Source organism: Aricia agestis, chromosome 19 (genome assembly GCF_905147365.1).
Source record: "Aricia agestis chromosome 19, ilAriAges1.1, whole genome shotgun sequence".
Taxonomy (NCBI): Eukaryota; Metazoa; Arthropoda; class Insecta; order Lepidoptera; family Lycaenidae; genus Aricia; species Aricia agestis.
Genome location: NC_056424.1, coordinates 12,472,193 through 12,487,410, shown reverse-complemented (window position 1 = coordinate 12,487,410; position 15,218 = coordinate 12,472,193). Strand labels below are relative to the sequence as shown.

The 15,218-nt window shown below is 40.8% G+C and overlaps 1 protein-coding gene across 6 annotated transcripts in view; it reads right to left on the bottom strand.

Moving 5' to 3' along the window:
• Positions 1-2,739: 2,739 nt before the first annotated feature.
• The window catches only part of LOC121736510 (inositol 1,4,5-trisphosphate receptor), a 69,176-nt gene continuing 56,697 nt past the window's right edge, over positions 2,740-15,218 (bottom strand). For all 6 annotated transcript variants that reach the window (XM_042127746.1, XM_042127747.1, XM_042127748.1 and 3 more), the window contains 13 exons: positions 14,934-15,163; positions 14,471-14,569; positions 14,029-14,166; positions 13,148-13,340; positions 8,991-9,113; positions 8,522-8,694; positions 8,190-8,354; positions 7,014-7,191; positions 6,410-6,642; positions 5,934-6,099; positions 5,318-5,478; positions 4,525-4,689; positions 2,740-3,082 (listed from right to left, as the gene is read on the bottom strand). In XM_042127746.1, the coding sequence (XP_041983680.1) occupies positions 2,990-3,082; positions 4,525-4,689; positions 5,318-5,478; positions 5,934-6,099; positions 6,410-6,642; positions 7,014-7,191; positions 8,190-8,354; positions 8,522-8,694; positions 8,991-9,113; positions 13,148-13,340; positions 14,029-14,166; positions 14,471-14,569; positions 14,934-15,163 (2,117 nt within the window). In that variant the 3' untranslated portion in view covers positions 2,740-2,989. The remainder of the gene's footprint in view (positions 3,083-4,524; positions 4,690-5,317; positions 5,479-5,933; positions 6,100-6,409; positions 6,643-7,013; positions 7,192-8,189; positions 8,355-8,521; positions 8,695-8,990; positions 9,114-13,147; positions 13,341-14,028; positions 14,167-14,470; positions 14,570-14,933; positions 15,164-15,218) is intronic.

Below are 15,218 nucleotides of genomic sequence, written 5' to 3'. Positions count from 1 at the left end.
TCTATCAAAGATTTACTTGTATACATCCCACTTATGTCAGCTCAGGTTAAGGTACGCATACATTATGTGGAAAAGATTATAAACGCGAGCAAACATTTTTAAAAAATTTAAAGATTTGTACGATTGGTCTTAAAAAATTCCGCTGGTTTTGCTTGCTTGCTATCTCTTTCATAAATAAATAGAACGAAAGAGACATAATAAATCCATCGTTAACTTAACCCAGACTGTCACAAGTCAGCCTAAAGTCGTTAGTCACAATAGTATAGTGACATGAAGCCATATCGTAGGTACAATTTCTCATGGAATACAGTAAAATTACAATTTAAATACTAAGGTCAGTTTGAACAATTTTCACTAATTTACTAATCATATATAGGGATTTCAAATGTAACTCAAGAATTAACCTGTAGGAATATTTATAGTTCTTTCTTTAATATGCCAGAGGCGCCACTAGGTGTAGGAGACAAAATTGGAACTACAGATATTTAATAGTAAACTTTTCGGGATTTTAATTGCTTTAAAAGATATTGGTCTACTCAACCTTTATTATTTTTACTAGCAAGGCGCCTTACATAATTTTGTTATGCCAATTCCAAAATTTCATTCTATTTACAAGCCTTTGCCTAAGTTTTAAAAAATATTGCATAGAAATACGTTAAATTCTTTCTTGGATACACCTGTACCATTCCACCACATTATAACTTTAATAAAAACAGATACACATACTCAACAGTAGTATATTTATATAGATATAGTTAACCTAATAAAATAAATCTACATTTACCTACATAAACGAATTATATTCGAGATAATGTTTAAGTAAATAGAATTTTGAAGCCTCAATAGATTCTGAACTACAGACAAATCAATCATAATTTTAGCTAAGTATGTTTTTTTATATGTATGTCGCAGACATCTGTTTGAGTCTGTTATTTGATTGAATTACTAGCGAATTTATTAAATGAAACTTTTAATTCAAATTTATTTATTTTAAACCATTTAAATTACAGTTAAACACTCGACGAGTTGGCCTTTAGTCAAAAGTATTTACTATTTAAGTTTCATTCGCTAGTCATTTAATCAAATAGCGGAATTAACCAGATGACTGCGACATATTTGTTGATTTTTATATACTTTAAGTAAAATAATCAAATGCGCGTTTTTAAAGATCCATAAAACTCAGATCTTTATATAAAATGGTTAAATAATTGTTATAAATTTGTACAAAATGGTAAAATAATTGTTTATTGTTGGTACAACCGGTCAAAATTTCTATAGACACTTGATGACGTATTTGAAAGTAGTATTAAGTATTGCATAAGTCGAGTTTACAGATATTTCGACCAAGTTGTATTTGACTATCTAAGGTTATTATGTTTTGAGCTATTATATTGCACTTCGTACAGTAAACTACAACCATTTCAAAATAAATACAGACCTGCAAGGATATTTCCATAACTAAAAGTCACCCTCAAGCAATACTTGACAAGATGGCGGCATTGCTTTGAATTTCGTTCGAGAAAACATCCTTGCAGTAATGTAGTAACGCTAAAATGTTATAAATATGTTTTGAACAAAAATTTTATGACTTATATAGTGAATAAAATAAACTTTTTGTTTGTGAGTAAATATTTGTACCAAAATTTGTGATAAATAATCAGCTTATACGTTATACTGTTCAATAGTATACACAGTACGAAAAAGCAACAAAACTGTCATTATAAATATTTGGTAACTACATATTAAACTTAAATGATAAACTTTGTTTTACAAACGATAACTAATAAGTAGAATTACATATTTGTAAATAAATATATGCTAATAAAATATAATAATAAAACATTATTATGAAATTTACAAAATATTTATAAGTATTAAGTTATTTAGGAATTTATAATATAAGAGTTGTCAGCCTAGTATTAGTATTGGGTTTGGCTAGTCACAACTTTATCAAAGGCGCTTTAGGGTCACAGCACACATATCAACTCGGAAAGGGATCGACACCGTATCACCTCGAGCCGTTCAATATTGTTTGTATGAAAGTCCCTACTGCAACGCACACTAAGCGGAACCGTAAAGTAATCGACTCGCCTCGGAAGGGGACAGCGGTCGGCGAGCCGTAAGCGAGGCGTCGCCTAGCCGTAGCCGAGTTGACGTACAGGCGCTACTGATACGCTTTGGTAATACGTGCATACATTAGGTTGACGCCTGGTTGACGGCGAGGCGAAGGCGATACGGTGACGATCCTTATCCGAGTTGATATGTGTGCTGTGACCATTAACCGTGTGATCCATTATAAGGATATATTACTGCCATATTTTCACGCTAGAGGCAGCACCAACACAGACAGTAAACAAAAAAGTTTTGTTTTACGTTTGACAACGTTTCTGTCGATGTGACGTATGCAACATGTCGGATTTTGGTCGGATTTTATGTGCTAGTAGAGCCCTCTGCTCCGGCCTTTACGTAATATTCCATAATGATGGAAGCCATTTTGACATAGGCACTGATGACGGACTGCAAACTTAACGCGAAGTCTATAGTACTATAAGGCCGCGTTTCTACTGACGCGGAGCGGAGCGGAGAGGAGCTTAGCAGTGCCGAATTGACCAATCACCATGCTCGAAATCTTCGCTCCGCTTCGCTGTCATTCCGCTGGAATAGCACGATTGGTCAATTCGGGCACCGCTAAGCTCCTCTCCGCTCCGCTCCCCGTCAGTGGAAACGCGGCCTTACATACCGTAATATCTACACTACCGCTGATTACGTATTTGTATAATATTTTAGAATATAAGGGCAAAAACGTATCACACGTACAACTGTTTCTTGTGCGATGAAATAAATTACTTATATTAATATCTGTTCTTCGAGTTGTTTAATTTAACAAAATAAAAATCAATTTTCAGGTGGTGTGCCTACTAGTAGTAGTCACCTGACTGTTTCGCCCCTAGGGCGGCTTTAGGGCGTTCTAGGGCGTCTCTAGGCTGCCCTAGGGCGGCAGGTTCATCTGCAGGTTCTGTAGGTACGCGGACGTGGAGTTCAGCAGACCGATCCGCTGCTTCTGCTTCCGCTGCTCCGTCATCTGAAATCACACCATAATAAAAAAATAAATATTATTTTCTATTATTTGATAATTAATTTTCAGCTAGCAGCTGAGCAAATCCAATATTTAATGTGTAATATACGATTAATGAACGACTACGACGAATACGACGCACACATCAACTCGGAAAGGGATCGTCACCGTATCGCCTTCGCCTCGCCGTCAACCAGGCGTCAACCTAACGTATGTAGGTATTACCAAAGCGTATCAGTAGCGCCTGTACGTCAACTCGGCTACGGCTAGGCGACGCCTCGCTTACGGCTCGCCAACCGCTGTCCCCTTCCGAGGCGAGGCGATTAGGTTACGGTTCCGCTTAGCGTGCGTTGCAGTAGGGAGTTTCATACAAACAATATTGAACGGTTCGAGTCGGTCATGTATACTGCATGATATGCCACATTAAAACCAGGGCCCGTACCACGAAACGGTTTTGGAACTCAAACAATCGTACGAGAATAATGCGTCTTACTGTAACAAACATGAAATGACGGTATTAGAGCAGGACGCGGCATTCTCGTCCGATTGTTTGAGTCTCAAAACCGTTTTGTAGTAGGCCTACTTTTTCGAAATCATTGATAAAAAGAAACGAAGCAGGAGAGCTCAGATTGGCCGATACTGTTGTGTTGTAATCTTCAGCATGAACTTGATTTGGTTTATCGTATCGTCGAGGCAACGCAGAACATAGTCAGTTGTAACGATAAGTCGCTCTAAGTATCGTCAGTTAGTTAAAAATAAAAAAGAAAATATAAATTAAGGAATTTAAGTAACCCCGATTTTTCTAGTAGTGAGCGAGTTTAATATGATGAACTATAGCTGAGAACAATCTCGATCATGTCAGCTTTCAAAGGAAATACAAAAAAGAACTCAACCGAAATCGGCCTACCGTGTGTGTCAGAATACAGTTCAAGCATTTTTCACATCGCTCCTGGACTATGAAGGTTAATGACCGCTGATACCAACTTAACCCATCAAGCACGGAAGCTCACCGGTGAGCGAGACACAATAGAATAACAATAGATTTTCAAGAATCTACGATCGAAGGATTAATCCACATTGAGTACATTCAGCACATACCTTTTTTTTTGGGTCAGGAAATGCCATTATGCATCCCCGGCAGTGCTGGGGAGGACAACCGGGGTATGTGGGACTCACTGCGACTGATGGATGGTAAGTGGCCCCAGCTCTACCCACTAAAACCCGTCCGTGTTCCTTTCTGCGCCGCTACTGACAGATCCACGGGAAATGTGGGGCCACCGCAGTTCTATCAGCGGGCGTCTGCCTGGTCGTTGGCAGACACGTCTGTGTGGGGGCGTTTAGTTGCCCCCCAGGCCGAACAGAGACCCTACTAGGGCTTGTCTAGGCCATTCCTCTGCGTTTACGTCGCGATGCACTGGAACACATAGCGCATCGCGACCCGCACATACCTGGTCCCGCAGCTCGGTGAGCAGCGCGGTGAGCGTGCGCACGGCGTCCTGCGCACGCTCGAGCTGCGCGTGCAGGTGCCGCGCCTCCAGCTCGCCCGCGTCGCCCTCGCCCCCGCCCACTAGCGACAGCGCGCGCAGACGCGGGAACCACTCCAGGTTGTTAGACTGTAAACATATAAGGGTTAAATTAGTATATCAAAACTAAGTAATCGAATAATTACGACGACGACGAGCGACGTTTGATGTTATTATCATAAAATGTTAACGTCCGTCAAACGTGTTCTGCTGCTTTAGGCCGGCCATAGACCGACTGCATCTTGCAGTCGAGAGCGACTGCAAGATGCGGTTGCTGCACGGCGATCTGCAGTTTCCATACTAAATTCATATCCGCAATACACGGACTGCTTGAGCAGTTCTTGAGCGGTCGGAGCAGTCACTCCGTCCATCAGTCCATTGGCCGGCCTTACTCCCGACAGAATTAGAATCGAATCGAGAATCGAATCAGCTCGACCTTAACAGATTTTGCTACTTCCAACATAATTATATACGGTACTAGCGCAAAATCGTGCAGCAGTTCAGTTTGGAACTAATTCGAACTCAACGGCTTTTCCCACTTCTGACAGCTATACTAGCGCACGATCGTGCTGCGGCTCAAATTGGAACTAATCACTCCTAAATCAAAATCGTATTAGTTTCGGGAGTAAGTTTGCTGATCGGTCAAAACGCGAAATCCATTCGTTTGAAAGAATCCGAACAGGACCAAAGCTGCATTAAAGTAACAGAATCGACTCACCTTAATCATGGAGTGCACGTAGCTCTCTGGGCCGGTGAACTCAGTGGGGTCCTTGACCCGCACCAGCACCATGAAGTACAGGTAGTGCCACATGTTGTGCTCGCTCTTGATATGCTCCTCGAACGACACCGTCTTGTTGTCGAACGCCGACCGGTTCAGACCTGGAGGTATTAAGGTCGTAATGTGCAAGATGGGGTATCTAATAGATCACATTCATAGGAATATGCATAGAAAATTCATCAGGTAACTGGCCAAATGGACAGAAAAATATAATTTCTGTTGAAAAATGTAGTAAAAGTAGGATATATGCGATTGAAGTTTTCTATCAAAATCAAATCAATATCTTTTGTGTCGAAACTGTGGTGCCTACCAATGTTTCCCACGGCCTGTTATATCGTCGCTGTTAATGTTAACCCACAAACAATCTTAGTCGATACCCCCATTTGATAAAATTTCTTATCTTTTTAATTTTCTTTGCCTTTGTGGATCACACATACGATAAACAAAGCAGTATTTTTTCTTGTTTCATTAAACATACCCATGAGAAGATCTGATTGTGGCAAGTAATAGCCATAATCAGATCTCCTCATGGTGTTGGTTGTAAAGCAGTATTTACCACAAATGAAGCAGGTGTTCTTCAGTATGAGCTCCTTCTGCTGCTTCTCGCTCCTGAGGTCGGCGAAGGTGTCGATGATGACACCGAAGATGAGGTTCAGCACGATGATGATGACGACAAAGAAGAACAACAGGTCGTATACCACGCGCGCCACGAACAGCGGCTCCTGTAATATACGTCTTGTTAACCGACTACGGCGAAAGAAGGGAGGGATAATTTCAGAAGTATATTGTAAACTGCCATCATCATTTTTGCAGATGAGGTGTCAATAGATATTTTGTTAAAACAACGCGGGATTTTGGGCTATACAATATTTTAACCAGGCGTCTAAATGTAAGTTGATGTTTAAGTATTAACCAAGCTTTTGAAAGTGTAACTTGGTATTAAAGATAAACAATCCAAAGATGGCTGACTGTTTGGAATCATTGTATTTATATCCTCATCATCTATAGAAAACGGTCGGTTAAAATACTAACAAAGCTAGCCGGCGCGCGCAGTATATCCCCAATCCCGCCGCCGTTCCTCAGCCCCTGGTTGAGCGTTGTCACGATGCACATGATGAGCGAGTCGCAGCTCCGCTCCCGCAGCTCCCCGCCCACGCTCACGAAGCGCGGCGGGCGCGTGTAGCGCGACGTGGGCGCGGGCGCGACTGTGCACGTCTCGCCCTCGTCCGACAGGCAGCCGTTGTCGAAGCGCGGGTCGTCGTCATCTGGATATTAATAAATATACCATCAAAACATAATATGTTACATTTAACGTAAATTTAATCCTTTATACACGGCGAATTATCAATACAAAGTCTTTGTCTGTTACGCAGTAAAGTTGTAAGCTGTTTGTTTTATAGGTAAGGCAGTTGAAACTAAGTTTTAGGTGCTTTAATAAGCTAGAAATTATCATCAGTAACCGTCTAATTCTGGATATCCACAATCCGATAGAGACGATAAAATAACTTACACAAAACAGACCGCGACAAGTGGCGAATCATAGAGAAACATAAACATACATGTGGCGAAAATAGTGTCGGAGGCCACAATCCTCTTTGGGTCACAGCCAACGATCAGGTCGACCACGATAACGTACCATCCAGCCGGTCGACGCTGAGCAGGAAGTGGTCGCGGAAGAACATGTAACCGACGATGGAGAACAAGTAGACGAGCACGAGCGCCAGCACGGCGGTCAGCAGGATGGAGCGGCCGTTGCGGGTGACTGACCGCATCACGTTCAACAGTGTCTCCTCGCGGTACACCACGTCCAGCAGCTGTGGGGGAAATGGTTTGTTAGGAAATCGTATATCAAGTTTTAGCAACAAAAGGCAACTTGATGTAATTCGTCGCCGCATCGAAAATTCGGTTTCAAACGCTAAGCAACACGCTTTTTCAAAAATATTTAATTGCAGGTTTTTGATCAGTATCACTAATTTAGCTGTGATAAATAAGATTATTTTGCATTTTACTTCCATAAATTTGACTGTGGTAAATAATCGTACAATAATACAGTTTGGGTGCAATTTCAGTTTAAGAAAACCACAAAATGCAGTTTGGACAAAGCCGTAACGCGATTGGCATTGAGATAATCATGATTCAGATTGGTTAAAACTGCAAAAGTTTGTTGTATTATGATAAAACTATTTCGTTGTTAAGTATAATCTAGACTGGATCGAAGCTTTATTTATAATAATAATAATAATAATAATCTTTATTGTACACCACAAACATATACAGTTTTAAAACATACAACAGTAAATTAAAAGTACAATTTTGGCGGCCTTATCGCTGAAAGCGATGTCTTCCAGGCAACCATCAAAACGTTTAAGAGAGTATCACATCGAGAAAAGAACGATAATTAGGGTGGACAAACAAGTAAACATTAGCATAAAACACATTTACATAGATTGTTGATTCATATTGTTGGTCAGATAGAACTCTTTGAGTTGTCGTTTGAAAATGCTCAGAGATGGCGCTTTCCTTACACTATTGGGTAATGAATTCCAAAGTTTAACCGCAACGGACGCAAAAGAATTACCATAGTATTTAGTCTTTTGAGTTGGTACATTTAGTTTGTAAGCTAGACGAGCATTCTCATCCTCAGACGAGAATGTAAATATCTCCTTGAGATAGGGTGGAGCCATAGGGTCAAAAAGCACATTGTACAATAGATGCAGCACACACACACAGATTTATGTTAAAGAATCGCAAATTTTAATTAATAGAAAAAACGGGATTGTACTGTGTAAAATCCCACACTTATGATGCTCACCAGAACAGAGAAAAAGAACGGATGGCAGCATATGCCGAGGAAGCAGAAGACGAGGTAGACGCTGTGGTAGAGCAGCTCGGGGTCTGTGATCACGTAGCGCGTGGACTTGGACAGCGTGCCCTGGTTGCCCATGATGCTCACCAGGTGGATGCCTTTCACCACTATCTGCGAGAACAAAAATAACGTTTACTGGCGTTAATTTAATATGGTGGTTACAATAAGGTGCTTCAATGTGACAGAGCACTTAGAGGCAGTGAAACCTATTAGTTTCCCATAAGTTTCGTTGTGAAAAACAGTTTAATATTTAATTAAACCACTCCCATAATACTCACAGTAGCCATGCCCAGCATCCACAGCGTGGGCTCTGGTCCGGCGGAGAATATCAGGCGGACTATGGCGCTGGCGAGCAGCGCGCGCGCCCCCGAGCCGCGCGGCAACCACGCCACCAGCGTCCCCGCCGTCAGCACAGCACACCACACTATCGCTGACAGGTGCTGGCCCAGCTCTGGATAGAAAATATTTTTTAAACAGTATCCAAACATCACTGCTGAGATGCTGGCACACAAGAAGAATTTTTAAACACTTCCCAAATATTTAGGACTTAATATAACTCAAGAAACTATGTAACCTTTAGTACGCAAACTGCATACGCAATGCTCGACCGGCGTATACGTACGTAATAAATATGTATTATTGCAGGGTACATATAAACAATTTTTTTCTAGTGTGTGTGTGTGTGTGAAAAAAAAAGTACTACCTGCAGTAACTATTGCTAAAGTTACATAACAATAAGAAACTTACTTGGCTTTTCATCTTGGAAGGGATAGAAGAATGCGACTATGACGTTGATGAGCACCGCGAAGTTGAACAGTATGTTGCTCCACAACGACATGTAGGACGACACCCAGAACAGGAACGATTGACCTGTGGAGATATATGAACGGGTATATTAGGGAGCATACCCATACTACGTGACCTACTTTTTAAGATTTTTTGAAAGACCTAAAATTTTTTTCACTTTTGTATGGGGAAACTCGTGACACTCGGGCCCTTGCCCATACAAAAGTGAAAAAAAAATTTGGTCTTTCAGCGCTGCTACTTTCACAGTGAAATCTCTACAGGGAACACGTACACACCCTAAAGTATTATCACTTGTTTTTGTTACAACCTGTATCAGGGAATAAAAATAACGATCTCCAAAAAATACATTGATACCCAATAGATTGCTAAAAAAAATACTTGACACCAATAAAAAAAAAAACTTTACTGTGAAAGTAGCAGCGTTGAATGAGCAAATTTTTTTTTTCACTTTTGTATGGGCAAGGGCCCGAGTGTCACGAGTTTCCCCATACAAAAGTGAAAAAAATTTTAGGTCTTTCAAAAAATCTTAAAAAGTAGGTCACGTAGTATGGGTATGCTCCCTAATAGCCTAATAGCCTCCCTCTTTCAGCGCTGCTACTTTCACAGTGAACTCTATGTTAGGAACACATACACATCCTAAAGTATTTTCACTTCGATTTATGTATAATATTGTTTAATAACTATAATAAAATATATAGCCACCGAAAAAATGATTAAATCGATTCAGCAGTTTTGATTTATATTCTTTACTTATACTCTATCTATATCTGTCCGTGGCCGGTGGCCCGCATTGGTCGGTACCGCCGCAAAAGCTAAGTCTCGCAATTTTTTAATTTGTAATATCTTCGAAAATATATTTATTAAAATCATATGCTGTAAAGGGCCATATAGATCTACTAGCTGTTGCCCACGACTCCGTACGCGTGGACTTCCCGTCCCCGTTCCCGTTTCCATGCAGGCTACAGAAATGATTCCGCGGTACGATTATTTCAAACTTCAAATAAACTCGCGAGAAACTTTCGTTATCCTTACCACCTCTTATGGAAACACAGTTTGAGTAAGCGCTTGTACGATGTAGGACGACGCACAGCGTCATCTATTATGAATTTTTGGAACTAACTTAATTTGAACAAATTTACGAATAAACACTCCTTTACAACCCCTTTTTCCAGTTAAAAAGTAGCCTATGTCCTTTCGCAGGCTTTAGACTATATTCTGTGTATATAGTACAAACTTTCATTGCAATCAGTTCAGTAGTTTTGGCGTGAAAGCGAGACAGACAGATAGGGGTACTTTCGCATTTATAATATTAGTAGTATATTCAATTTACAATGTACTTAAAGTGGTTTTATTGAATAAGGATTAATGCCGTATTGGTTAAAATCGCTCGAAAATTAGCCATTATAATATATTGTCGTTAAAAGTAAATGACAAAAATCTGTTATTGTGGGATATCCATAAGAGGTAGACATATACCATTGCGGAGTTTTCTGGTAGACCTTTTCAATGTGTACAGTACTTGGTACATTATTTTGATAAATCTCGTAGGGTTCAGCCTGCGTTTGCAATGTAAGTGGAAAAAAATGTAATTATTTACGACATCACATTAGAAACCCCAACAATAACAGTATTTCTCCACTATTTAGGAATGTTATTATACTTATAAACCTTCCTCTTGAATCACTCTATCTATTAAAGAAAACCGCATCAAAATCCGTTGCGTAGTTTTAAAGATTAAAGGGAACAAAGGGACATGGGGGAAAAACTTTGTTTTATAATATATAGTGATATTTTTTTTTAAACGGGCTTTGGCCCACCACACATTCCCACCACTGTATCTCCTGTGTCGCCAGGATCGACAGCGGCATCCAACCACGAAAACCCTTTGATATGATCTCAGGGAGCCCGAGGGACATGCTAAAGCTGTCTTGGGACCCGCAACGAAATTAATCAGAAGAAAATAGGAGGAGTAGGAAGAATTCCAGATTCCCTCCCCAATATAAAGCGGGAGACAGCACAAAGTTGCAGTGACCGAAAGTCAAAGAACTGAAGGGGAGAAGCACCACGGGAATTTAACGTTAATAATAATAGTGACTACTATGCTACAGCTAAATTAATTTATTGTGTTAGACTGTTGCCAATAGTAATTGTGACAAAAACGCTTGAAGGCACGGAAGTTCCTAGCGCTGTCCACGAGATCACCGTAGTATGCGACACCAGATGTGCAGAGTAGGTTGTTTAGCATTGTAGTTCTTTCGTCCTGCCAGAGACTGCACTCCCAGAGAACATGATGAGCTGTTTGTTCAAACATGTTGCCTTCGGTCGAGCACTCGCACATGGGTGATGCTACCAGATTAAATCCGTAGAGTTTGGCCTTAAAATTTCCATGACCGGTCAGGAATTGAGAAACGCAGTGATCAATATCCATCCAATGTTTGGATAGTCGTTCACGAATATTAGGGAAAAAATTATAAAGATGTCGCCCTTTGGTGGAACAGTCCCAACGCGTCTGCCATTCGGAGATTAGGCTTTGCAAAGAGTTTTCTAAAGGTTCAAACAATCTTGCTATTTTATTTTTATCGCGAGCGCTTAAAAAGAACGGGTTGTCAATGTTTTTGTTATGATAGTACATTGTCGCACGACGCTGAATCTCAAGGTCAACGGGTAAAACTCCGGCTAACACGGGCAAGGCTTCGGTGCTTGTGGTTCTGTAAGCTTTGCACAAGAATATAAGAGCAAGACGTTGGCTTTGTAGCAACTTGCGACGAGCCGCGCCGATAGTTGCTCTGTCGGCCCACACGGGGGCCCCGTAGCAAATGCTACCAAGGTAAGTAGCAGTGTAAATTAATTTTAGGGTTTTGAATGAAAGGCCCCATGTCGAAGTAGATATTTTGGTAAAGGAGTAAAAGTTGCGTTTCGCTTTCTCACCGGTTTGAATTATATGTTCTAAAAATATAATATATAGTGATAGTCTAAAATTACAATAGAACAATCAGAGAAATTAATTTCTAGGCAGATGGCGGACCTAAGTAATTTGGTCGCGTTTAAAGTTAAACCCAACCGACAGATCACAATTAACATTGAATTGACATGATCCGACTACATGACGTTGGTCTGTCAACTACTTAGGAATCAATTTCCTCGATGGTACCTACTATTTTAGTCACGACTGTAGTTCAAATTGAAATCGAACACTAAAATACATATATAGTAAAAATATAATCACCAAGCTTCACCAAACTTCAAAACGCCTGATAAGTGACAACAGTGCCTGTTTTTTTAATGGCTGTTGGCTATAAATAACCATAATAAATGCCAGTGTTAAGTATTAAATGACGAGAAAAAATTTTTCGTATGACGTTTCTGTCGGCGAAATTGACTACGTGACAAAACTCTAGACCCCCTCCCCCCCTCTCGTGACCGAGCGTAGTATTTTGAAGACTAAGTAGCACTAAGTCCAAACACTAATCACTAGGTCCAATCACTAAGCACTATCACTGTCCTAGGTCGTAGCCAAGTCGCAGGTTTCACTGGTTCACTCACTATTGATCACTTGTTGTCGCCTCGAAGATCGCTCAGATCCAACTGACCCACCGGGCCTGCCTGCGGCTTTTTATATGGCGAGACGAATTCCAGAAAGTTCCCGATTCACGTAAACAAGTAAACCACCGTGGGAACTTTCTAGGAGGCTCGAGCATGTACTTGTAGTAAAACTGCGTCCTTACGATAAGTGCAGTAAGTTGATTTTTTTGGCAAATTTAATTTAGACCTTATGGACTCAGTCATAAGAACTAAATTAAAACACGTAAACACGCAAACAAATAAACGGTAAACACGTAAACAAACATTGAAAGGTTTCTAGAAGGTTCGAGTATGTACTTGCGCACCTCATGCCATCTAGTATTGAGTAGGGGATTTATGTTGCCTGTGCTCCCTCGGTAAGTTTCGCTGGTTTGTCGCTAGATGGCACCACGTGTCCGTATACCATGTACCGTAACAATATAAATGACACGTACACACCCTAAACTCTAAAAGTATTATCACTTAGATTTTTTACACCCTGTATACTTGTACGGCCCTATCACCAACTCTCTCACCTCTCAACTTCTTCTGCCACTTCATCTCATGGAACAGGTTATCCAGCCGGGAGAAGAAGTCCGCGACCTTGCTGCCCTGGTCGTCCTGCTCGGCCGTCTGCAGCACCCGCAGCTTGCTCTCCGCCGGCAGGTACTCGCAGATCTCCGGGATCGGGAACACGATCTGCTCCATGCTGCGGTCCGTTCGCACTATCTGTAAGAGAGATGGTATAATGTTACTTGTACCATCGAAGAAATTGATTCATGGGCGACGGCAGTTGCTTTCCATCAAGTGGCCCGTTTGTTCGTTTGCCGCAACAAAAATAGGCAGATGCCGGACCCCCTTCACTTGGTCGAGTTATGTCAATCAATGTAAGTCACGATCTGTCATAAATATAGGTTCTCTGGGTTTGACATATAGTCTGTCAAGAAAGTGAAGAAATTAAAAAGTGGCCACATCGTAGTGTGATCCTTTTCAAATCAATCTAGAAAAAAAAGATGACACTACGATGTTGCCACTTTTTAATTTCTTCACTTTCTTGACAGACTATAAAAGCGACCAAAATACGCAGGTCCGCCATCTGCCTATGAAACAACTTCTCTGATAGTACTAAAGTAAAACAAAACAACGAGACACAGAAAATTATCAGATTCCAATACTGTTAGGATTAAATCTTTTGGAGTTGCTTTAGGCGACATTAAATCAATGTCACTTATGTGCCACGCGTTTATCCGATAGAATACTTCCAACTATACCGCTTTTTATCTTTTCATTCTAATGGTTCACTTATCACTTCTTGTTATCACTTATTTTTGGCTATTCAAATATTGGCCAGTATATACGCTCGAATATACTGTTCCTAATATAACGTAATCCAAGATTTTGTGTTTTGTCAACTAACCTCAATCTGCGCCGTGTGTGTGCGGTAGTAGTTGAGTGCGGGTGCGGCGGGTCCGCTGGGCGTTGCCCGCACGAGCGCCGCCAAGTCCTTGTTGTGCGCCGCCAGCTGATGGCACAGGATGTAGATGTTGTGCCCCACCTACAAGCAACAGTTATACAGTATACAGTCTTAGAAATAGCCTAGCATTTTGTCGCTCAATAAAAGCTTTCTTTTTATGGAGAGGATACTTTCTCACTATCTTGAAATAATTTTAAATCACGTTCAAATTCGTATATCTCACAAGTAATTCATAAATCTCGCGCGCGACAAAACTGCGATAGTGCTCTAGTTGAGTACCTAACGACGAAAAAAGGGAATTGATCGAATTTCTACGTGTTTGGCTACTAGATCTAGTATTTGGCTTAGGATCATCGTTTTCTAAGCCCGGTATGAAAACACTCACCTCCTTCGGCGAGACGCCCTGCACGGGCGAGTCGTCCTCGGAGTCGGAGTCACCGTCCATCGCGTGCTCCTGGTGGAACGCCGAACACGCCACGTCTACCTGCACACAGTATGTCACCATAAAATAAAATTAATCAATTTCAAAACAAACTCCGATTTAAATCAAGTGTCAGGATTTTGATACAAAATATGGAAACGAACAAATTATCAGAAGTTGCTTATAACATTTTAAGGGATAGATTAATCCTAAACTTCAGCACTGAGCGGGTTAAAACTAAGATGTGAACTGTTGCTTAGAATACTCACAATCATGTCAGTTTTCAAACAAAAACTAATGAAACTGGTCCAGATCTAACATTTGTGAGTCTGTTGCGCACGTCCGGCCTACCGAAGGCCCCAAGAAAATATTTAGGACGCGTTCCTTGAAAATTTAGTAAGCTTAAAGTATAGAAAATAGTACTCACAAGCTGTTTAGGGTTCATATTGTAGAGTATCCTCTCGGCGTTGTTTTCCGAGTCGTTCCTGGATTCCATGATGGCCAGTAGTAATTTGGAGGCGTTGTTTTTGAGCTCTAACACTAGATCCATACGCGTCTTGCCCAGCGGATTAATGTCGTTTAGAATTAATGCCGTTATAATGTCAAGACCGTTGCTTTCATGTGTCGCTATGCAATTCTGATTTTCGTGGCATGGACCTAAAATGTTAAAACGATTTTAAGCTTTACTACAGATTATAATCTAAATAATGCA